Source organism: Lutra lutra, chromosome 10 (assembly GCF_902655055.1).
Source record: "Lutra lutra chromosome 10, mLutLut1.2, whole genome shotgun sequence".
Lineage (NCBI taxonomy): Eukaryota > Metazoa > Chordata > Mammalia > Carnivora > Mustelidae > Lutra > Lutra lutra.
The window spans coordinates 112440195-112461773 of NC_062287.1; the positions used below are offsets into that span (position 1 = coordinate 112440195).

General features: G+C 57.1%; 1 protein-coding gene and 1 non-coding gene across 6 annotated transcripts in view; both read left to right on the plus strand.

Annotated features, from left to right (window-relative positions):
• The window catches only part of NAP1L4 (nucleosome assembly protein 1 like 4), a 42819-nt gene that overhangs the window by 19528 nt on the left and 1712 nt on the right, over positions 1-21579 (plus strand). For 3 of the 5 annotated variants that reach the window (XM_047690481.1, XM_047690482.1, XM_047690483.1), the window contains 11 exons: positions 118-217; positions 2568-2709; positions 2938-3024; positions 4521-4652; positions 5309-5380; positions 9640-9779; positions 10983-11128; positions 13837-13859; positions 14130-14249; positions 16813-16842; positions 17276-17332. In XM_047690481.1, coding sequence (XP_047546437.1) covers positions 118-217; positions 2568-2709; positions 2938-3024; positions 4521-4652; positions 5309-5380; positions 9640-9779; positions 10983-11128; positions 13837-13859; positions 14130-14249; positions 16813-16842; positions 17276-17332 — 1049 coding nt within the window. Of the gene's footprint in view, positions 1-117; positions 218-2567; positions 2710-2937; positions 3025-4520; positions 4653-5308; positions 5381-9639; positions 9780-10982; positions 11129-13836; positions 13860-14129; positions 14250-16812; positions 16843-17275; positions 17337-18928; positions 18963-21579 lie in introns of all 5 variants that reach the window. The other 2 variants (XM_047690480.1, XM_047690484.1) reach the window with 2 other exon arrangements.
• Positions 6231-6353, plus strand: LOC125080297 (small nucleolar RNA SNORA54). The gene has a single exon (XR_007121319.1). It is a non-coding gene; the product is annotated as a small nucleolar RNA SNORA54 (small nucleolar RNA).

A 21579-nucleotide genomic window follows, 5' to 3' on the forward strand; every position in this document is an offset into this window, starting at 1 on the left:
TAGAAGTTAAAGTGAACAGTCAAAGCTGGGGAGGTCCGTGCTGATGGTTTTGTCCCCTTGGCTGTTCTGTGTTGGGCGTATCTTAGGTATTCTGGCCTTGTTTTTACCTCTTAATAGAAAAGCTCACTGATCAGGTGATGCAGAATCCTCAAGTTCTGGCGGCTTTACAGGAACGGCTTGACAGTGTCTCCCACACTCCTTCCAGTTACATCGAGACGTGAGTATGACGTGCATGCGACTCGCTACAACTTAAGAAGCAAAGGGGCAAAGACCGGTTTCCTGGTTCCTTAGATAGGAATACACGTCTTCCTCGTTGAGCAGATTTTGGTCCTGAGAAACAGGCACCGGGTTCCAAAGAGGAGCGCCTGGGCTCGGCAGGTGGTGGAGATGCAGGCCTGTGGTGGGCGGTTGCGGGGGCAGGGGTTAGCTAGCCGGAGGGCCTTAGGGCCCGGCTCAGGGTGGCAGGGTGCTGGCTTCCAGCTGACTCTCCGCAGGCTGAGGTCGCGGTACTGTGAGGGAGGAGGAGAGTTGAAGGTGATCATGGTCTCTCTAGTTTGCTGGCTAGACTCCGGGCGAGCGGGGTGGCTTTCACGCAGAGGGAACGCCGGGGCTGGGGAGCGAGGTTTCACGGAATAGGACTAGTCCCGTGTTGGACGAACTACATGGTACATGCCTGTTGGGGGGACGGTGTGGAGTTATTGTAACTGATTGGGGGACAGCTGGATGTAGGATATCAGGGTCCAGTTTGCTTAAAATCATTTGTTGTTTTTACTCTGTTAGGAAGACGAGGAAAGATAAAAGAAAATTGTACTCGTGTGATTAATGCGGAAGAGAAATAGTGGTGTTTCTGTATGTTTCCCGTTTCTTTAGGTCCTCACTGTGCTTCCTCCTTGTTCTCCTGCCCGCAGTAGTCCTAGAGATGGGACAGTAGTTTAGGGGTCTTGGTAAAGGACCTTTACCTTGAGGTGGCTCTGGGTAGGGTGGCAGGGTCCTTCGATGTAAGGCTGTTGCAGTGTTTATTCCAAACAGTGCTGCGCGTCGGAGCAGCTAGGACTCCGTGTGTTGTCGGAGGAAGGGTAGAGTACTCGGGCTACTGCCAGTCCCACCTTGAGGGCTCGGCCCAGGTGGACACTGCCCAGGAGGGCCGTATGGGTCTGTGATGAGGCCCAGAGATCTCTTTGTTCTAGATGGTGACCGAGCGCTTCAGGTTAAACATAGAGTTTTGATGGGTTAAAAGGGGGTTTGTTTCTTCTGATGCATAAAAGTAATGCATACAAACACGAAATGTTTCTAGACTATAGAAAAGTACTGGGGTGCCTGAGTTGATCATCCGACTCCTGATTTCGGCTCAGGTCCCAGTTTCAGGGTTGTAAGATTGAGCCCCGTGTCAGGCTCTGTGCTCAGCATGGAGTCTGCTTGTCCCTCTCCCTCTGCTCCTCCCTCCCTCTCCCTCTCTCTCTCTCTCTCTCTCTAAAGTAAATAAGGGGCACCTGGGTGGCTCAGTGGGTTGAGCCTTTGCTCTCAGCTCAGGTCACGATCTCAGGGTCCTGGGATCGAACCCCGCATCAGGCTCTCTGCTCAGTGGGGGGGCCTGTTTCCCCCACCCCCTGCCTCTCTGCCTACTTGTGATCTCTTTTTCTTTGTTAAATAAATAAATAAAATCTTTTAAAATTTTTTTAAATAAATCTTAAAAAAAAAAAAAAGAAGAAGAAGAAGAAGAACGTCAAGAAATATCAAAAGGCAAAGAATCTCAGTTACCCGACCGTGGAAGGGAACAGACCCCACTTACTTGTCTGTGTTGTGTCTGATTTTCCCCTTAGTGTAGCAACATGAACCCTTCACCCGGTGCTGAATATTCTCTGGAAACATGATTTTGGACAGGCTGTGTTCTACTCCTGTTCAACGTGCCGTTGTTTTCGGTTTTCCACTTTTACAAGTAATGCCTCAGGGGACACAGCAGCACACCAGTGTTTGGGTATTTCCTTAGCATAAGTTCCTGGAAGGAGAGTTACTGGACCCAAGGGACATTGAGGTTCTGCTTTGTCTTTAAGGTGGATGGGGCTGTTAGAGGGCTTCTTGGGCTCATCAAACCCGGGAGGTTTTTTTAATTGCCGTTTTGGTAAGGAACAGACAGCATTTCTTTTAAAGATTTTATTCATGTATTTGTCAGAGAGAGAGAGAGCGTGCACAGATAGACAGAGAAGCAGGCTCCCCGCTGAGCAAGGAGCCCGATGTGGGACTCGATCCCAGGACGCTGGGATCATGACCTGAGCCGAAGGCAGCCACTTAACCAACTGAGCCACCCAGGCGTCTGGACATTTTGTGGGATTGAACTTTCTTCCCATGCTTGATGACTTGTTTTGTTTCTTTTGTGGATTCTCCGTCCGCGCCGGGCCCCCCAACCCCTTCTACCGGGATGTTCGTCTTTCTAACGCTGTTGAGGGGCTCATTTCTGCGAGTGAGGATGTGAGTTGTCTGTTAGCCTGAGTTTATCTTGAGGAGAGGGACAGGCGCGCTGCCTTCTTTCGCAGGCAGGAGGGTGATTTCCTTTTCCTTGGCTCTCGCAGCCTGCCGAAGGCCGTCCGGAGGAGGATCAACGCGCTGAAGCAGCTGCAGGTGCGCTGCGCCCACATCGAAGCCAAGTTCTACGAGGAGGTGCACGACCTGGAGAGGAAGTACGCCGCCCTGTACCAGCCTCTCTTCGACAAGGTGGGCCGCTCCCTCTGCGCTGCCCGCGCCGCGTCCGCGCGTCCTTCTCATAGGGCCCCACGTTGCGGGGCGGAGGATCCCGAACGGTTCTCCTTCAAGTCCCAGACTCAGAATCTTATGTTATAAAAGCGTCAGTTTTCACGGGCCTTTCACAGGCGTGATGTACAAACTGACCTCGAGTTTCTGACTAACCCGCCCTGACTCTAAGACGGTCTCATTCTTACTCAGAGAAGGGAGTTCATCACCGGGGACGTGGAGCCGACGGACGCCGAGTCAGAGTGGCACAGTGACAACGAAGAGGAGGATAAGTTGGCGGTGAGTGTTTGCAAGCGAGCTGGGGCTGCTGCAGCGGCGCTGGGAGTAGGAAGTCTGTCTCAGCGTCACAGAGGACGGCGCCCCTGACGACGGGGGCCTCTTCGCCCTGAGGTTGGCCGCTGCGATTTCTTTCTGATTGGACCACGGAGCGGCCGGCGGGTCCGGTGTCCATTAATTCCGTGACCTGGCCAGGCTCCCGCTGCTCCAGTGTCTAAACAGCTCCGTGCCGCAGGACGGCAGGATGTGGGATCGGATGAGTCCAAAAGAGAACGTTGGCAAAGTCTTCCATGGAGACAAAAGCGAAGTCCCACAAGGGGAGGGGCCCCTGTGTCGGCAGTCCCTGCGGGGTCAGGGTTGTGCGGAGGGCTTGGTGGGGGTCCGGGCCGCCGCCCTCCAGGACTGGGGCGGTGACCCAGGTAGCAGCGGCGTCCCCAGCCCCTTGGGCTTTGGAGCTCCTCTTCGCCTCACAGCCTTCGGCCCCGTTCCGGAGCCGCGGGAAGACCCAGTGTGCTACAGGGTAACTTGGTCCGCCAAAGTTTGTTGGGAAGACAAGTAGCTTTTGTCCTTTTTTATCCATCGGGGCTCCTTTTTAGGCATTTTTTTGCAGTGTGTGTTGGTTGTAGTGACCGGTGCTTTGATCTTTCAAACATACCGTAGATGCTGGCCTAGTTGAGGCTGTGGCTGTGCATGAGCCTAGTTGGGCATCGTTTCCTTGTAGCTCAAGAAATATCAGCCTCTGTTACTCTCTAAAGCCCCTTACGTCGTTCTCACATGAGACTGCCACATGATGGAGTGGCTGCACGTGCTGTGGCTCCGGTTAGTGCTGTGCCCGACCTCCCTGGGCCTGCCCGTTCCCGGGGCCCCGAGGTTAGAAGAGCCGCTTCTGCACGTCGCGCATAGCCCGTCCAGTCACCCCCCCGCCCCGGTGTTGGCGAGCAGTTCCTTCCTGGATGCTGTAGCCTCCTCTTTGTCGGACGCACACGCTGCTCAGCGCTCCTTGTTGCCAGGGCACTGGATTCTGGCGGGCGCTGGGTGGCTGGTTGTCCCGGGATGGGCGTCTCATAGAGTGGCACTTGACACCTTCCCCGAGGTTGATGGCATTGTACCGTCTTCTAAAATTATGTCACAGAATCACCTCTGAAGGGAGTGCTCTGATTGCCTAGGAACATTTAAAGTGGAACGTGCGTGGAGGTCTCGCAGGTGCGGAGAACGCAGTTTTGTTTTTTTGTTTTTCTTGTTTAGTTTAAAGATTTTATTTATTTGACAGAGATCACAAGCAGGCAGAGAGGCAGGCCGAGAGAGAGAGAGAGGGGGAAGCGGGTTCCCTGCCGAGCAGAGAGCCCGATGCGGGACTCAATCCCAGGACCCTGAGATCACGACCTGAGCCGAAGGCAGAGGCTTAACCCACTGAGCCACCCAGGCGCCCCCGGAGTACACAGTTTTTGACATGTGTGCAGGATTCTGAAATGTTTGTTTGGCATCTTCATTTTTTTTAGGGCGACATGAAAAATAAAGTAGTCATAGCAGAAAAAGAAGCAGCAACAGCAGAGGAGCCAAACCCCAAAGGAATTCCAGAGTTCTGGTTCACCATCTTTAGAAATGTAGATATGCTAAGTGAGTTAGTCCAGGTAAGCAGATTTCTGCCTTACAGAGAGCTGTTAGTCTTGGTAACTGTTTACTTACGAACCGCTTAACCGAGAGTTGAGCGGTGGTTCGCGGTGGGTGGAAAGGCGCTTCGCGTGCCCGGCAGCTCACCTGAGTGGGCTCGATCTCCTGAGGTGGGGGGTCTCGCTGTCGTGCTGCTGGGAAGCCTGCCCCTCTGCGGCTGAGCCACGACTGGCGTGGTCTCACCTTCTTCCTGAGGCCTGCCGCCTTACGCAGGAAGCCTTTGAACAGACTCGAGACCCTTCCCCACCTTCCTGTGAATGAACAAGTGGGAAGGTGTGAGGGCAGGAGACCAGAAAATTGGCCAACAGGGCCCGAAGCTGACCCGAGATGTTTCTTCAGAGACGTGAGGCCCAGCAGGCCTGGTTGATCCCTGTTTGCAGCGGCAGCAGGTGGTCGTGTGAAAACAAGTCGGGCTCTTGCCCTCCCTGCCTGGCCTGGATGGTTCCCAGTGCGCCGGACCAGAGAGAAGTGGCACCATGTTGCTGACCGCTCGTCGTTGCACAGATGTGTGTGACTTCCTGTTGACCCCTGCGTGCACTAGTGAGCCCCGGGGGCGGACATGTGTGTTGTTGGGGAAAAGCCCAGTAGAAATTTCTTCTTTTCTCTTGTTAATCAGGAGTATGATGAACCGATCTTGAAGCACCTGCAGGATATCAAAGTGAAGTTTTCAGACCCTGGGCAGCCTATGGTGAGTGCTGATGGACGGAGCTCCTGGTTGGCATCAGACAGGTCAGGCTCTGAGGGTGGGGCTCGGAGCCGTGGCAGGAGCTGCACAGCTGGCCACACGCTTGCGGGGTGGTCGGCTGGTCCTGAGCAGGCTGCTCACCAAGAACTAGAACGTTCTCACGTGGCCTTCCTGGGTCTTGCCCAGCGGTGCTGCACATCCGGGCAGGCAGCTCAGGCCACGGGCTGCCTGTAGCAGGTGAAGGAGTCCACGTAGCCCAGGACTCCTTGGCCGTGGTGTCTGCCACGCCATGTGCCGCTCTTGGCTGGCTTGTTCTGTGTCAGAGGGGACAGCGTCTTTCTCCTAAGCATCTCCCAGGTTTGTGAGGATCTGACGTCTGTAAAGCAGGGTGGCAGGTATGCACTCAGATCCGAGCGGCACTTCGCTCTCGTCTGTCTGTCCATGTCCATCTGTCCTCGCTGTGTTCAGTTAGCGAGCGCATGCACGCGCATCGTCGGCGTCCGATGCAGCGTTCAGTGACTCATCGGTTGGGTGTGACACTCGGGGCTCATCTCAGCACGTGCCCTCCTCAGTACCCACCACCTGGCAGCCACACCCCCGCCCCGCCTTCTGACCCTCCGTTTGGTTCCCGAGCAACACCTTAATAGAAAGCCGAGATGCCCGTGAACAAAGTCTCCTGGCTTTGACCCGAGACGTAGCCGCAGATGGGCAAACCTGAACAGCGGGTGCTGCTCTGGCCGCCACACAGCGCCCTTCCCCATGACCTGCTGCGCCGAGAGGGGCCTGACTGAAGCCAGCCTTTCCTTTCCTCCAGGGAATGGGCCCATCACCCTGCGTGAGTGGGTCCTCGTGGAGGCACTGTTCGTGGCCTGCTAGCCTAGCTGTGGCTGACGGGCTCCATTCCGCTGCCACAGGAGCTCCAGTGGCTTGTGACTGACTGACTTGTGACTCTCGGTTTCAGGCCCTGGGGACACGGCCCGGGACCTGGGGTCCGGCTCCTCCCTTCCCATCGCAGAGCACTAGCTCCAGGTCGCAGATGAGGGCCAGCTTTCGTGGGATTTCCCTCCCTGGTCCTGGCGGAGGTGTCTTGCTGGAGGCAAAGGACGGGGGGACACACGGGATGTGTCCCTTCAACTTTTCCTGCTGACCTCACTCTGGGAGGTGACATTCAGCTTCCTCTCTGCTGGTGGGGGCCTGGGCGGGAGCTGGAGTGATGCCTGTTCCCAGCCAAGGGGAACCCCTTTCCTGCTGCACCTGGTTAGTGGGGCTATCGCAGGGCCTCTTGGTTGGCCGGTGCAGGGGCTGGGCCCTGGCGCCCCCCCGGAGGCCGCGTGGGGCAGTGGGAGGCCGCGGGCTGGCATCTGGGGGGTGGGAGCGCGCTGTGGAAGACTGCATCCTTTCTCTCCTGACCCTTCTTTCTCACCTGTGCGTCGTGCAGACTCCGTTTATTAGTTTTCCCCCTTTGGATCGATCCTTTCTTTTCTCCCTTTGCTCTTATGAGACTCTGTTTGGTGATTTCCTGGGTCTGTTTTCTTTCTCAGCCTGTCTGACGCTCTTCTCCCTCCGTTGCTGTGGCTCACAGACAGACGGGGCCCTAGTCTGGGTAGAGCACGGGCCAGGCACCTGCCCTGTCGGGAAGTCATGCGTGCTGCCTGGGCAACGCTGAGAAGAACAGGGAGGTGCGAAGGACAGCAGATGTCTCCCCTGTGGAGTCAGGCTCCCCATAGTCTTCGTCTTTTCAAAATTATCATGAAATATTTTAGACGGTAAAATTAGAAATATGAACCACCCGGCGTCCGAATGATCCCGGGCCAGTGTGTTTGCTTCTCCCGTGCCCACACCTCTGCTCCTCTCCAGGGTCTCCACGCTTCTCCTGCAGCACAGCGGGGTGACATGTGTGGACACTGTTGTCCCGGCTCTGCTGGGCGGAAAATGGTTACTGTAGCCTCCGTAGGCCGGGAAGTGCTTGACTGCCGTGGTCCACGCGCGCCGCTGCCACCTCCGCCCCGTTCTCAGCTGTTGCGTTATCCCCAGCATTCTTGACCCCAAATCTTCGTTTAGAACTTGGGTGATTTCCTCCATTTAGATCCATTTTAGTGCAGTTTTACTGGGTTCAAGGAGGTGAACATTTATAAGGCCAGAGAATGTTCATTTACATATTTTTCACATTTTGTTTTTTTGTAGTCATCGTGGTTTTGTCTCTGTTTTGAATTAATTTCAAGCGTAGTGCAGTTCCCGTGTGCCGTCTGCCCAGACTGCAGTGGCCAGCAGGGGCCCGCGGGCAGGGCGGGCACGGGCGGTAGCAGCCACGTGTACCCCGCTAGGCGGGAGCGGGGTCTCAGTTCACACTTAAGTACGGGCACTGTTGGGCCTCCGCTGTGTGCTTACGGCGGACTGGCTAGAGGGGATGGTGTGGGATGGAGGCGGCCTCCTCTTTGGGCCCGTTCCTGTTGGATTCGAGCCCTCCTTCCCTGCCTTCCTTCCGTTTCAGATAGGAGTGAGCGAGCATGAGCCGGCCGGGGCCAGAGAGAGAAGCGGCTTCCGGCCGAGGGGGGCGTCCGGTGCTGGACTCGATCCCAGGAGGCTGGGATTGTGACCTGAGCTAAAGGCGCTTAAGGCAGACGCTTCAGCAACTGCGCCAGCCCCAGACGCCCCTTGAACCCTTTCTTGATTCATCCGTGGTCGTGGGTGGCACTCGACCAGACAGAGGCCCTGGGCAAGGAGGAGATAGGAGAACGTGAAAGAAGGGGGATGACGTGCTCGGTCTGCAGAGCTGGTGGGAAAGGAAGTGGGAGATGAAGGAGAGAGTGTGACCCGCCCCCGCATCGGGGGTGAGGCGGAGCCCCTGCGTGGCGCTCGTGAGCCCTCCCTGTCCCCTGGGGTGCCGGTCCACGCTTGCGGGCACAGCCTGCAGACTTCTGGGCTCCTAGCAGCCTCCTCCCTGACTGAGCACTCGCTTCCGGCTTCAGGGTGGGTGCCGCCCTCGGGCTGGGGCCAGGAGCCGAGAGGGGGTTCGCGTGGCGTGTCGCGGCTGTGCCTGCTCTCTGCCAGGCCGGGGCCTCGAGCTCTGCAGGGCGCGGTTTCCCCTTATCCTTAGTGGAAGTGGTTTGGTTTTAGTCTTTTAAATCTATTTTTTCCCAGTTGGTAAGTTGTGTCCTAGTAATGAAAATTGAAATAACTACCATTTAGCAAGTGTTGCCTGTATAAACCATTTTCCAAGTGCTTCCAGAGGTCAGTCCTCTAACCAGCTCGGGGAGAGAGGTGGGAGGCTGTTCCTCCGCTTCGCAGATGAGGAAGCAGTAGCACAGAGACACAGAGTGACTCGCCACGGTCACACAGCACTTGCGGGCCTCACAGATACTTGTAAAGTCTCTGTAACTTACTGAACCGGCGTCCTCCTTTCTTCCCTGAACGAGGGCTGAGGTGAGCGTCTTTGCACGTAGTGGTGACGCCGTCACCCAGGTGGCTTTCCCAACCCGTGGGTACCTCGGAGTAGCAGTACCGGGTCAGAGAATTCTGTTTTACTCTAATTTCTTGATATCGTTAGGTCCTTTATAGAGCTGCCCACAGTCCGAGCGGGCCTGATTTCCCAGCACCCTCGCCGGTACTGCCGCTGCTCATACACGCTAAGAGGCAAACAAGGATCCTCCCTGCTGCCCCTTGACTGGATTTGTGTCTGCCGCTTTGTCCACATCCTGCGGCCGTTTGTGCTCCCCAGATTACACGGCGCTTGGCGAACAAAGGCTGAACTTGTCCTGGGTGTGGTTTGAGGAGGCCCCGTCGATGCCCCCCGACCCCACCCCACCAAGAGTCTGGCCCCCTTGCGCGACAGGGAAGGCAGTGCTCTGCCCGAGCCCATGTGCCAAAGGAGGGGAGGGCTGGACGCTGCCGCCTGGTTTCCGCGGCTAGTCCAGACCCCCTCCCCACCTCCGAGGGGGGAGGCCAGGGCAGCAGAGGGAAGCTAGGGTTTCCCAGGCGAGCTTAGACTCCGCTGGGGAGGGGGCTCAGAGGGGCTGCTCGGGCTGAAGTACGACAGGTATTCCCCCACCTGCCGTTTGTGTTTGAATCTTGGTGCTGCTGATTTTTGTAATGAAGAAGCTTTTCTTGATACGTGGCCATACCTGTTGAACTTCTCAGTAACGGTTTCTGTCCGTGGCATCGTGCCCAGAGAGGCGCTGGGCTCTGGTACATGCCGCGTGGTTCGTAAAGTCTCACTGGCTTGTCGGTTTTTAAGTGGCACTTACCTGGGGTTTTGTTTTTAGTCTTTTGTATTAGAGTTCCACTTTGAACCCAACGACTACTTCACCAACGCAGTCCTGACAAAAACGTACAAGATGAAGTCAGAGCCGGATAAGGCCGATCCCTTTTCCTTTGAAGGTCCTGAAATAGTTGATTGTGACGGGTAAGAACGTGCCATTTCAAGTTTTTCTGAAACAAAAACAGATGATTTTAGAGCTTAATGAGTAAGAAATTAGGAATAAAGCAAAATGTTTTCAGTTTTCTTAAAATCCCAGTAGACCAAGATTTACGTTAAATAGACTTCTGTGGGGGGGTGTGGCGGCCTGCGCTGGGACACGAGTCATGAGGTCACGTGTCAGGTGGGGGCTGGTGGCCCAGTCTCCTCCTCGGATGCAGGACTAGACCCTAGGCTCCTCCGGGACGCTGTCCTCTCTGAACCAGTGGAGGACCGCTGTGAGCATTTGCTGAGAGACGGGCGGAGTCCGTGCAGGGCGGTGCGGGGCAGCTGCTTGCTGTGGGAATTGGGGGGCGTTTAAGTGTTTGCCTCACGGCGGAGCACCTTGTGATTTCAGGAGCGATCACCAGGGAATGTGGTCTGGAGTTCTTCCCTCTTAGTTTGTTAGAGGTGGTTTGGGAACGTCTGCTTCTTTGGTTTGGGAAATTATTAGTGAATTGGCATGATTACCCTTGTTCACTGGAACCAAATACTCCTGGATCTCCCGTGGGAGCAATTCGGAGCTTTATCAAAATGCTGGCCCCGGTGACCCTGACAGCGCATTCCCGAGCAGACTAGTCACGTGCTGCCCGGGGGGTCCTCGTGGGTGCGCAGGCGCTGGGAGGCGAGGAAGCGTGTGGGGCTGGCCCCCGGCCCGGCCCACTTGGCAGCCGGGACCCAGTGCGCTCGGCCCCAGTCAGAACTTGGTGCAGCGGTCACCTGCCGCCTCTCCAGCTTGCCCCGCCCGCTCAGCTGCTTGAGAACTCGGGGCTGTGAGTGGGTGACTTCAGGTGTGCTCTGGGGCCTGGACAGAGGCAGCAGGTGACAAGCTCTTGAGCATCCTCTGGGCACCCTAGCCCAGCCTTGACCGGGCTTGGTCATAGCAAACATGCTTGGGGAGGGTCTCGGGAGAAGCCCCCGGCTTCCAATGGTGCTCCCTGCCGGGGGGGAGCAGGGATGGCAGCCCATGCCACTGGGCCAGTTCCCCTTGGCTGGCCGTCACCTGGACTTGAGAGGTGTGCAGTGCCGGCTGGCAGGCTGGTTTGCCTACGTTGTCCACGTTCGGCCTCTCACTGTGCCTTGTTTACTGGGGACGTTTGTGCGTTTCTCAGGGTGTATGTCTGTGTGCAAGATGGCTGTCTGTCCCCATAGGTGTGTTATTGACTGGAAGAAAGGGAAAAACGTGACAGTCAAAACAATCAAGAAGAAGCAGAAACACAAGGGCCGAGGCACAGTGAGAACAATCACCAAACAAGTTCCCAACGACTCCTTTTTCAACTTCTTCAGCCCGCTGAAAGGTGAGTGGGGTGCGTCGTAGACACTGATGACATGGTTTGTGACGTCGCGTCGTTACCGCGGGGTCTGGGCTGAGTCCTCTGCCGAGCGTGGCCAGTAAGGACACGTTTGCTGTGCCAGGAGCCGTGGTGCCGGTGCTCACGGGGCGGGGGAGAGGGGGTAGCAGGAGGGGAAGGCCTGGCGGGCACTCTGAGCTCCACGCTGAGGAAGCTGGACGGATGCCCAGAGCGCCCCAGCCGACGCTTCCACACCTTGGGGCTGTGGCCCGCTGGCGGCCCCGGGGCCACCGTCCTGCTACAGGCCCCCTCTGTCGCCAGTCGCTGGTCGCAACCCAGGTACGCCTGCACAGCTTGGGGAGTGTCCCCCACCCTCTCTTTCTCATAAATTCTGCTTTATTTTTCTCCATGACTTGGTGGAACTCAAGGGGTCTTGGGGTCTACAGACCGTGACAACACGAGTAGTTGGATCTAGTCGGAAAGACTTAGCTTGGGAACTCCGATGTTTACTCCCCTGAGTCATAAAATAGAGATGGAAAGTTTGACCTTGTGGAGGGTGAGCAGCAGGTTTCAAGAGTAAATACTGGCGAGTCTTTTTTTTTTTTTTTAAGGTTTTATTTGTTAGAGAGAGAGAACCAGCGGGGAGAAGGGTGGATGGGGGAGAAGCAGGCTCCCTGCTGAGCAAGGAACCCCATGTGGGACTCGATCCCAGGACCCTGGGGCATGACCAGAGCCGAAGGAGACGCTTAATGACTAAGTCCCCCGGGGACCCCAAATACTGGCAGGTCTTTTTTTTTTTTTCTCCACTTTTTTTTTTTTTTTTTTAAGATTTTCTTTATTTATTAGACAGAGATCACAAGCAGGCAGAGAGGCAGGCAGAGAGAGAGGGGGAAGCGGGTTCCCTGCCGAGCAGAGAGACCGATGCGGGACTCGATCCCAGGACCCTGAGATCATGACCCGAGCCGAAGGCAGAGGCTTAACCCACTGAGCCACCCAGGCGCCCTAATACTGGCAGGTCTTAACAGAATTTTCTAAACTTGAGAGAATGTAAAGGCCAGACCAGTTCGCAGTGTTAGAGTAGCGCAGATCAAACGCTTTTCCTCTTTGTTGTCCATGAACACAAACAGACTGAAATGAAATGTGGAAATGCCGGCCCTGCCTCCGTAATTGGTGGGTGTGTGAGCTATTTGCCCTCGGCCACAGGGGCGCTGCGCGCTCAAGTGTGAGCCTTGGACCCAGACTTTGTCTCGGAGCCCAGGGCCCTCGCTTCTCAAGCTCCGCCCCCAGCCTTGGGCCCGCATCTTTCTGGGGTTTGTCTTTGAGCTTAGGGGATGCACGTGTGTTGGTTCGGGGATGACAGTAGCCACAGATGGACTTGTTCGGTTTCCTTGTTTTAGACCAGGGAGCCCCTTTGGCAGTCACCTGTGAGCTTTTGCTGTGAAGCAGAGGGGCTTTGGTTCCTGAATGCAGTGGTTTGTTGCAAGGTTTCTTAAGATTGGATTTTAAGTAATTTAATAAAATCAAAATGAGATTAAGTGGACTCACAATTTGGAGGGAGGTGACGTTCGGCATTCTAAAACTTTCCTATGATGGTTGTATAACTCTAAAAATGTCCCAGGGGTCGTTGAATTTTACACGTCAGCTGTCTGGTAGATAAATTACACCTAAACATATAGCTATTTTTAAAGGAATCGCACATCGTATCAAGTGATGAGCTCTATAAACAGGTATACAGTGACCATTGGGGGGTGATCAGGCAGGCCAGGAAGAAGTGTCGGAAAGCAGGAAACGTGTTTTGAAATGAGGGAAACAGAAGCTGGCTGGTCCGGTGCCCTCCTCGTCCTTCAGTCTACAAAACATGTCCCAAAGTCACGTGAGCAAAAGTCCTTGACCAGCGTCCCCAGACCCAAATCTTAGTCTGCGGGGGTTGCTCACGTGCCGAGACGCGGGGACCGTGGTGCGGGGTGGTATTGTCACGGGGCTGCCCAGCCCGTGGGGAACAGCTGAGCTGGGAGAGGCCTCGAGAGGCAGGATGAGGCCAGTGCTCTGAGCCTCCAGCTCCTGGCAAGACCTGGCCTTGAACAAGCGTCACTCAAGTCCCAGATTTGAGTCCCGTGATCATTCAAGTGTCACTGGCTTTGTTGAGTGGTTTTAAGTCCCTGTCTTTCCTCACCCTTGGCTCTGGGTCGGGCTCTGGCCAGCCACACACATGCATGTTGGGGCGGGAGGATGGGGGCTGCTCTGTGGTGGGCAGCGACCAGCAGCCCCCTCCTGCCCACGGGGAGTCTTTCCATTTCGCCGGAGGGACGCTTTGGCACCGTGTGTGCGCCTTCCCCCTTGCCGTGCAGACGCCCGTGGTGTCGCCCCACTGAGTGTGGCGCTTCGGAAGCAAGGCTCGAGGATTGTCCTCTTCCCGACAGTCCTGCAGGGTTGGAGGCCCCGGTACACTTTCCTTAAGGCGTAGATGCACGGGGCGGCCACAGTCTGGGGCTCCTGATGGGCCTTTCCACCTGTTGGCACTGGGCTAGGATACTCTTCTCCCCAGCTGGCGTTCCCAAGCTGGGCAGGCCAGGGTGGGCGAGGGGGCGCAGTCAGGGTGCCGTGGGAGGCACGGGTGCGCCCTATCCCACCTTCACTACACGTGTGGCTGCGCCCGTGTGCCTGCAGAAGCTTTGGTCGTCAGCGTAACCTGCGTGTTTTGTGTTTTCCCGTAGCGTCCGGAGACGGAGAGTCCCTGGTAAGCGCTGTGTCGTCCTGAAATCTCTCGTGCTGTCAAACAAACCCTTTATCTCCAGAGCGGGGCCGCCGTCTTCTCAGTCCCTCCTTCCTCCTCCCGGGGACCCGGGGTACCCTGCGCTCACGACACTGCAGCGTGGGGCCGGCGCATGTGGGACCGGGGCGCCCCGCCATCCCCAGCAGTGCTGGGTCCCCCAGACCAAGGGTGCGGGGCGGGGGGCGTGGGGCTCACCCATACACACGAGTTAACGTGGAGGTTTTCTCTTCTCAGGACGAAGACTCGGAGTTCACATTAGCCTCTGACTTTGAAATCGGACACTTCTTCCGTGAGCGGATAGTCCCGCGGGCTGTGCTCTACTTCACGGGGGAGGCCATAGAGGATGACGACAACGTATGTGGATGGGAGCTCCTGGGGGCCTGCCTCCGGCGATGTGGGGCGCCCTGAGCAGCAGCCTGGGGGCCCCCTGGTGTCGGGGGCTGAGGGCCGAGCAAGGGCTTGGGTGCTGTGAGAACAAATTGCCACCCCCATCCAGGGACAGCACCCTTGGAAGGTCCCAGTGCTCACCCTGTCCTGCTGAAGGGCTGTAAGCTTTGGGTGACTTGGAAACGGGAGGAGAATCTCCGTTTCAGAGGTCTGGTAGCAGGAAGAGGTTGGTTACCCATGGAGCTGACGTCTGCTAGCCTGTGGTGTGCCGGCCCCGAAGACTTGAAACCCGTGGTGCACGGAAGGGCGGCTGGGCTGCGCAGGCCCCTCTCTCCCCCTCCCCTGCTGGAGCACAGCCTCGCCAGCAGTCCTCTGACGGTCACCTGAGGTTGTTCTTCGTCCTAACCGAGGCTCGGCTCGCTGTGTCGTCTGGATTTGTGGGAATAAAGTTTGGGTTTCTAGTGGGCCGCTAGTAGTATGTTTCAGACAATGGTTCCCTTGCTCTGAGAACTCGTGTTTCCTGGAAGGTTCTGGGTTCTCTGAGTGGTCTGTCGGGGCTTCAGGTGGGCAGCAGGAGCCGGGCAGGTCGGAGCAGCTTAGGGCCAGAGGCAGTGAAGGGCTGCTTCTCACGGTCTCTGTGCTGGCGGTCCCAGCCTGGGGGGCGCGGCCTGTCCAGTGCGCGCTGTGTAGTCTGAGACTTGCTCACTCCGAGAAGGCCGTTTGTCCATCCCTGCGCTGGGAGGTGGTTGTGGGTAGCAGAACACGCAGGCACACAAGTCCGTGTGGTGTGGGCTTACCCAAGCGCTCGAGTGTTTGCTAGGGCTTAAGGTGACGCAGCAGTCTGCAGACCAGCACAGTCCATGGAACGTTCTAGACACTAGAGCTGTCTGCGGCCTGCCTGCTCTGCCAGTGTGGTGGAACTGGCCCCACGGGAGGCCCGAGGATGTGGAATGGGTCCGTTAGCAGCTGGGGGACCACATGTTCCCTTTTACGTAGCGTAGCCCCCAGAGTCTGGGGACCACACACTGAAGAGCCATCTCTAGCCCGGTGGTCTCCGCGCTTTGTTGATCGCACACCCGTCAGTTCTTAAAGCACGAGACGCGACTTAGTGTTTCTCTTTACGTAAGATACAGGCCACGCGGCTGGTCCGGGTGAGTGGTGCACGGCTCTGCTGGTCTGTGCACGCCTGCGCCCCCGGCTCCTCCGGTGCTGGTGCTGCTGCTGAGCCGTGTGGTTGTGGGGGGCGCCCCACCCGGGCCTGCTGGGCTCGGGGTCCTGGCTTCTCCATTCACGGCCGTAGAGCCTCTGTGCTGTGGCGTCCTCATCTGAACGTGGGATTGAAGGTCGTGATTTTGGTGGCTCGTCAGGCTCTTGGAAGAACCCCTGTTGGCACTGTGACTCACGTTGGGATAAAGATGGTTTGCAGGGGTCCGATCTGTTGGCGGCCTTGCACACACACCGGACGTCGGTGCGGGAGGGATGGATGCAGGAGCGCTGGTTTTGTCTTCCATGTGTTCCATGGGTGCTGTACCCCACTTTGTTACCCCTGCTCTACGTCTGTGTGAGATGTGTTTGCTGCAGGGCCCTGCAGGTCCCATCAGGTCCAGAGCGAAGTGATCTGAGAACCTCAGAAAATCCGTGCTTGAGTCTGTTTGAGGCTAGTTCCAATCTGAGCTAAGATGTGATTGGCTACAAGACCTCAAACCTCGGTCTTCCCCTGTTAGAGGCTGGTAAGGGCACCAGGGCGTGCTTGGACCCCTGACGGCCCAGCTGGTGCGGGAGGACGCGCAGCCTGGGCCCCGCCAGCCCGCACGCCCTCACAAGTTCGTGTGAGCTGTCACTGAGGAATATGTGTGGGCTCCAGCAAGAGAAATGCTCTTAAGGAACGGCCTATTTAATTTTTAGGTGTTTTGTGTCATGCAGGACGTAGTGATGAGGTGTGCTTTGTTTTGTGTTTGGTCTTGATCTGAGTTTGACATGGGGAGTTTGGGCGGGAGTCTGACCTAGAAGAAATTTATCCAAGACCAGTCAACTGTAGTCTTGGGCCTTTCTCCTATACACTGAAACACCGAGGTTTTTTTCATATTTCTAATATGTAAATATTTAACCTCGTATGAGTTAAGAAAAATACCAGTAAAACTCATGGATTTGCATAGTAAAATCATGTTCCTGGTTTGCCTACATCAGCCAGTTTCCCGGGTGATCCCGGTCCCTTCTCACGCTGACCATCTCCTTCCTGCACCCTTGCCCACCCTCGGGCCTTGTTTGAGTGCTTTTCAGATACCGGCATCCTGTCAGCACAGTGGGGCCGGCCAGCGAACAGGTGGGCCCGGCCCGCAGTGTCGGGGCTGAGGTGCCCAGCGGCAGACCGTGCCCCCCGAGGCGGGCGCTGCCCTCTGTCCAGATGCCAGGCTGCACTTCCGCTTCCCCCAGACCTGACCAGTGTGGGGTGCTTGACGGGGACCGTGCCTGGGTCAGGCCGCCCTCATGCTTTCGAGACCTAAATTTTGTTTCCTTTTTCCTTTTTCAGTTTGAAGAGGGTGAGGAAGGAGAAGAGGAGGTAAGACATGGCGAACGCGGAGAGTCCTTTCCCTCAGGCTTCGCTGGGCTGCTTCCTCTGCGGGAGCGGACGGGGGTTTTGGAAGCAGCTGTCGCACCCGCTTTGTGTGGGGCTGCCGCGGGGCCTCCAGCCCGTTAAAGCTGGGCGCAGCGGGGACACGCAGTCGCTGTCCCTGTGTCCAGTTGCCCCGCGATTAGCTTATTAGGACATGTGGGGTGAGCACACGAGTCACATTCTCCGCGGTGTGTTTATCTCTTATCGCTGCCAACAAAAAGGTGTTCCGAAGTCCTCCTGCCCAGAGGTGACGAAATCGCTCGCAGGCAGCGGTTGATGACCTCCCGCTGGGTCCTGGGCGGCTGCGTTTGTGTGGGGCGCGCGGGCCCACGAGAGATTAGATCCTGTGTGCTCCGCTCACTCTCCCCCTTTTACGCAGGAGTTGGAAGGTGACGAGGAGGGAGAAGAGGAGGACGACGCCGACATGAACCCCAAGGTCAGTTGTTGGGGGGCCACCAGACCAGGGAATGGCGTGCTGCTATGACATCGGGCCGCATCCCCACCCGGGGGGGCGCCTGTCCTGCTCCAGTCAACACAGAGAACACACCAGGAACAGGTTTGAGCGGCCCCTTGTGCGGGGTTTAGTGCTCAGCGCGGAGCGTCCGGGGAGGGCTTTCCCAGCTCGCTGTCAGCACGCTCTTGCCACGAGCTCGCCTGGGGGAGCAGCTTGGTTTGCCAGACCTGCCGTCCTTTCAGGGGACCGGCTGGGTGACGACGTGAATAAGCTGTTCTTGTGTTTATTTTTGGAAAAGGTGCAGAGAAGGAAATTTTGAAAGTTACTTTTTTTTAAAAGGATAGAGTCATAAAATCGTAGACGTAGTTTTACAGTTGCGTTTGGGCTGAGAATGGTCAGAAGCTACGTGTAAACATCTCCAGGCATCGAAAGTCTGCCGGGAAGCTTTAAAAAAAAAAAAAAAAGACAGCAAAGCTGAGGAGAGCCGGCAACCCCGTTAACTTTACGTGAAGGGCTGGATGCTCACTGCTGGCGCATGAGCTGGAGGGACGGCACTGCCACTTGGCACACCCCTTCAACCTGGAGCTGCTCTAGTGCAGGCCTGGGTGCGGGCCGGCCGTCCTCTCGCTGGCGAGCAGGAAGCCAGTGGGTAGCTCACTGCGTCCTCACAGGCCGTCCGAGCACTAACCTTGCCATTTGTGACCCGGATCTCCGGTGGACTAGGCGGTGTTTGTTCATTTGTCCGTCCTCTGTTTTGGCCCAAAGTGCAATGTGCGCTCAGTGTCCGTGTGATAGCCCAGCGCTCTACGTGGTTGTGGACTTTGTTTCTGTCGCAAACACCAGATGTTTCCGTGGATGCGTGCTTTACGGTGCAGCTTCTCGGGAAGGGTGGGAGGGGGCTTTCAGACATTTCTCCATGTACCACATAAATACTAGGCTGGGACTGCGCTCACGGGAGTGCTCACCTCTGCACACTCGGCCTGTCGAGCGGGGGCGGGGGGCGGGGCTCATGGGCGGGGCTGCTGTCACCTGTGTGTCCGTCTGTCTTTCTGCCTTTTGGGTGCTGCCGTGCATACTCACGGTTTGGATTCGCAGGCAGAGACGGAGGGCGGTTTGCGGTGGGGGCTCCATGACTCCCATCACTTGTCACTTCCTTCTGTGGTTTGTCCTTTTCTGTCTCCTGCCACGTCTGCTTTCTGGAAGCGCCTTTCCTCACGAGTCAGCCGGTACCCTGGGGGGGTTGTCAGGACTGGTGCTCCCTGGTCTCCGCGTGCGCTGTCAGTTGGGGGGAGGTGAGGGTCCCTGGTGGGAGGCACTGGGACTGCCAGCCCTGCGCAGCCAGGAGGGCCCGAGGCTTGTCCTGGGGGCTGGTCATGTCCGAGTCTGCACATTTGCAGACGAGGGAGGAGGGTGTTTTGGTACTAAATGTACAGATGTCGTGGGTTGGGGTTGCTCATCTCAGGCTCGAGGACTTGTAGCCCTTTGTGTCATGAGAAAGCGGCTGTTTCCGCCTGTATAATTTTGTGTATTTTGTTTTCTTTTATGCTGACACTTCCTTTCAATTTTTTCCCCATTTAGGTGTAATTTTTGTCTGTTATTCATGCATTTTTAGGTAAGGTGGAATTCCATTCATTCCTAATCCAATCTTCTGATCTGTGCTTGATAACAGTGCCTTATTGTGACTTTGTGAATAGAGGGGAGGCTGCTGGCCGGGCACACTGGGCGCGGGCAGGGCTGAGCACAGCGCGTTCCGAAGAGCGGAGCGCGCAGGCGTCCGTTGCGTGAGCTTCTGAAACTGGCTTTCAGAAACCACATCCGGCTCCTCGCTGAGCCCACTGTTCGCTGCCGACCAAGTCACAGGCGTGACTGGTGTGGCATTTCTCTTGTGGGCGGGCCTGTTCACCAGGAAGAGCACAGGGCGCAGGGCCCCGGGAAGTGAGCACCAGGCCCCGGGAAGCCCGTGTTCGCGCTGGCTGCACCCCGCGTGGTGGGAAGCAGCTGCTGTGCTCCTTCTGTCAGTTGTTTCTACTTAAATTCAGTTGGGGTGCAGACCGGTCGGTCATAGAGGGCCACCTGAACTTGGAATGTGCTGGTGTTAATAGCCCCTGTGGTGTGGGCCGTTGCGTCTCTGTTCCAGCCATCTGTTCCCTCCCTTGTGGGACACGGTCCTCCCGGGGGCAGTGGTCCGTAGATGCTCCGGGAGGCAGGTGCCGTGATGGTCACCCCTGGGAAGTGGCCGGGGGGCCCGGGGCTGGTGCCGAGGAGCCGCGGTCCGTGTGGGGAGCAGGGCCTGTGAGAGCCAGAACTCTGTGCCGCAGCGGCATGCCGGCACCGACAGCCATGAAGACCACGGGTCTCTCAGAGTCTCCGCGAGGCCTTCCTGTCCCGCTCCCACGGGCTCGCTCTCAGAACCGAGCAGAAGCGCACTCACCTCCTGGCAAGGCAACGTGGTAACGAGGGGAGGTGATCGTAGGCCACAGGTCCTGTGTGTTGAAGGGGACGGGTCTGATCACTGACGTGGACAGAACAGCGTGTTCCGTTGCCCTTGTTTCCTGCCGCCCCACTTATCTGAACAACGTCCCCCCCAAGACCTGATCTCCCCCCCCCGCCACCAGTCATGGGAAGGCATCCCTTACCTGTTCAGCCTGTCTCTGGGTCAGGGGGACCCTCCTGTGGCATAGCCACCGGGCTGCCCCAGGCCGGCAGCCACTCTGCTGCAGGGGCCCTGCCCTCTGCCGTCCCGCGGGCTCGTGGGCCCCGGCTGTGGGCCCCTGGGGAGCTCTAGGGGCCAGCCATGTGCATGGTGGCTTATTTTCCCCTGTTCTGTTACAACTCGGCTTTGCAGTGGCTCCCTGACGTGCAGGATTTGGGCTGTTCGTTTGTGCCTTGGAAACACCGGACTCCTCTCCCGTGATAATCAGGGCATCGGATGACCAGGCTGCCATCGGACTTTGTGGCCTGAGACCGAGGATGCAGGGTTTAGTTGTCGTCCTGTCTCGGCCTGTGTCAGGCTGAAACCCAGCGGTGTCTCGTTGATAAAATTCACATTGGAAGCTTTGGGATCCTCTGTTGACTTTACAGCCTAGGACAGGTGTCCATGTGGACGCTGTCCCCAGAGGTGGGGCCGCCTGCCTGCCTGCCAGGGGAGTGTCAGCGGAGCCCGTCACCTGCAGCAGGCTTTATCCCCCAAGCTGCTGAATGTGTGTTAAACGAAAGGATAATACGTTTTCCTGGTTAACAGTAAGCATCTGCAAGGACGCGCAGCGCACTAAATTGTGTCGAGCCTGCTGTGGCAGAGCGCTGCCCGAGTCCATGTCCGACGCGTCCTACACAGAAGGGCAGAGCAGGAGGAGTCCCTCCCGGGCTGTGCCCCGCCCTGTTCCTACCACACCGCCCTGCAGGGCCACTTCCTTAGCTCCGTCTTCTCTAAGCCGCTTCCTTCCTGCAAACGCAATTGTGGGGACACGCACGCTTCTCCCTTCACCCTTGGAAAGCCGCCTGCCCTCCCCTGCACGCTGTGCTCCGGCCACGTGGAGCCCGGTGTGCCTCCCGCTTCCCCGGCCACTCCTGACCGCCAGGGCTGCCTGCAGATGCACAGTCCGATTTTGGTCTTTTCCCGCCTGGATTTCTGGTCAGATGTGTTTCCTTTGGGGGCCTGGGTTCGTTCTTTAGCAGAATTTCAGATGCGCATGTGACGCCCAGGCCAGGAACCCCCTCCCAGGGTGGCCTGTTCGTTGCTGGGCCGAGACCTGGGGCATCCTGGCCGCGTCCCTGCGCTTTTTCCATGAGACCTTCTTAGACTCAGGTCCAAGGTCATGGTTTTGTCTTTCTCACATCCTCAACACGTGATTTTTTTCCTATCGCGAGTGTAACTTCTCGGGGAACGGAATCCCGGTTTCAGCCGTAGAACATTCATCATCTCCCTGTTTGTGGGGTGTTGTTCTATTGAGACTCCATAGGCTTGGCAGATTGTACGAAAGTAATTTGTAATCTTGGCAGCCAAGAATTAGAGGCCACTGATGAGTACGTGTATTTGCCCGGAATGGTGGGTGATCGGGTGGCCTGGGTCTCAGGCTGCGAGGCCGGCCTCCCCACAGACCGCGTGGGCCTGTCGCACGTGCTCCGAACGCTGAGAGCGGTGTTCGACTATCCTGACGGGGACGCGCTTCCCTGCCGGGGGGCCTGGTCTCTCCCTGCTGCCTTTCTGGAAGGATAGGATTCCCACTTGG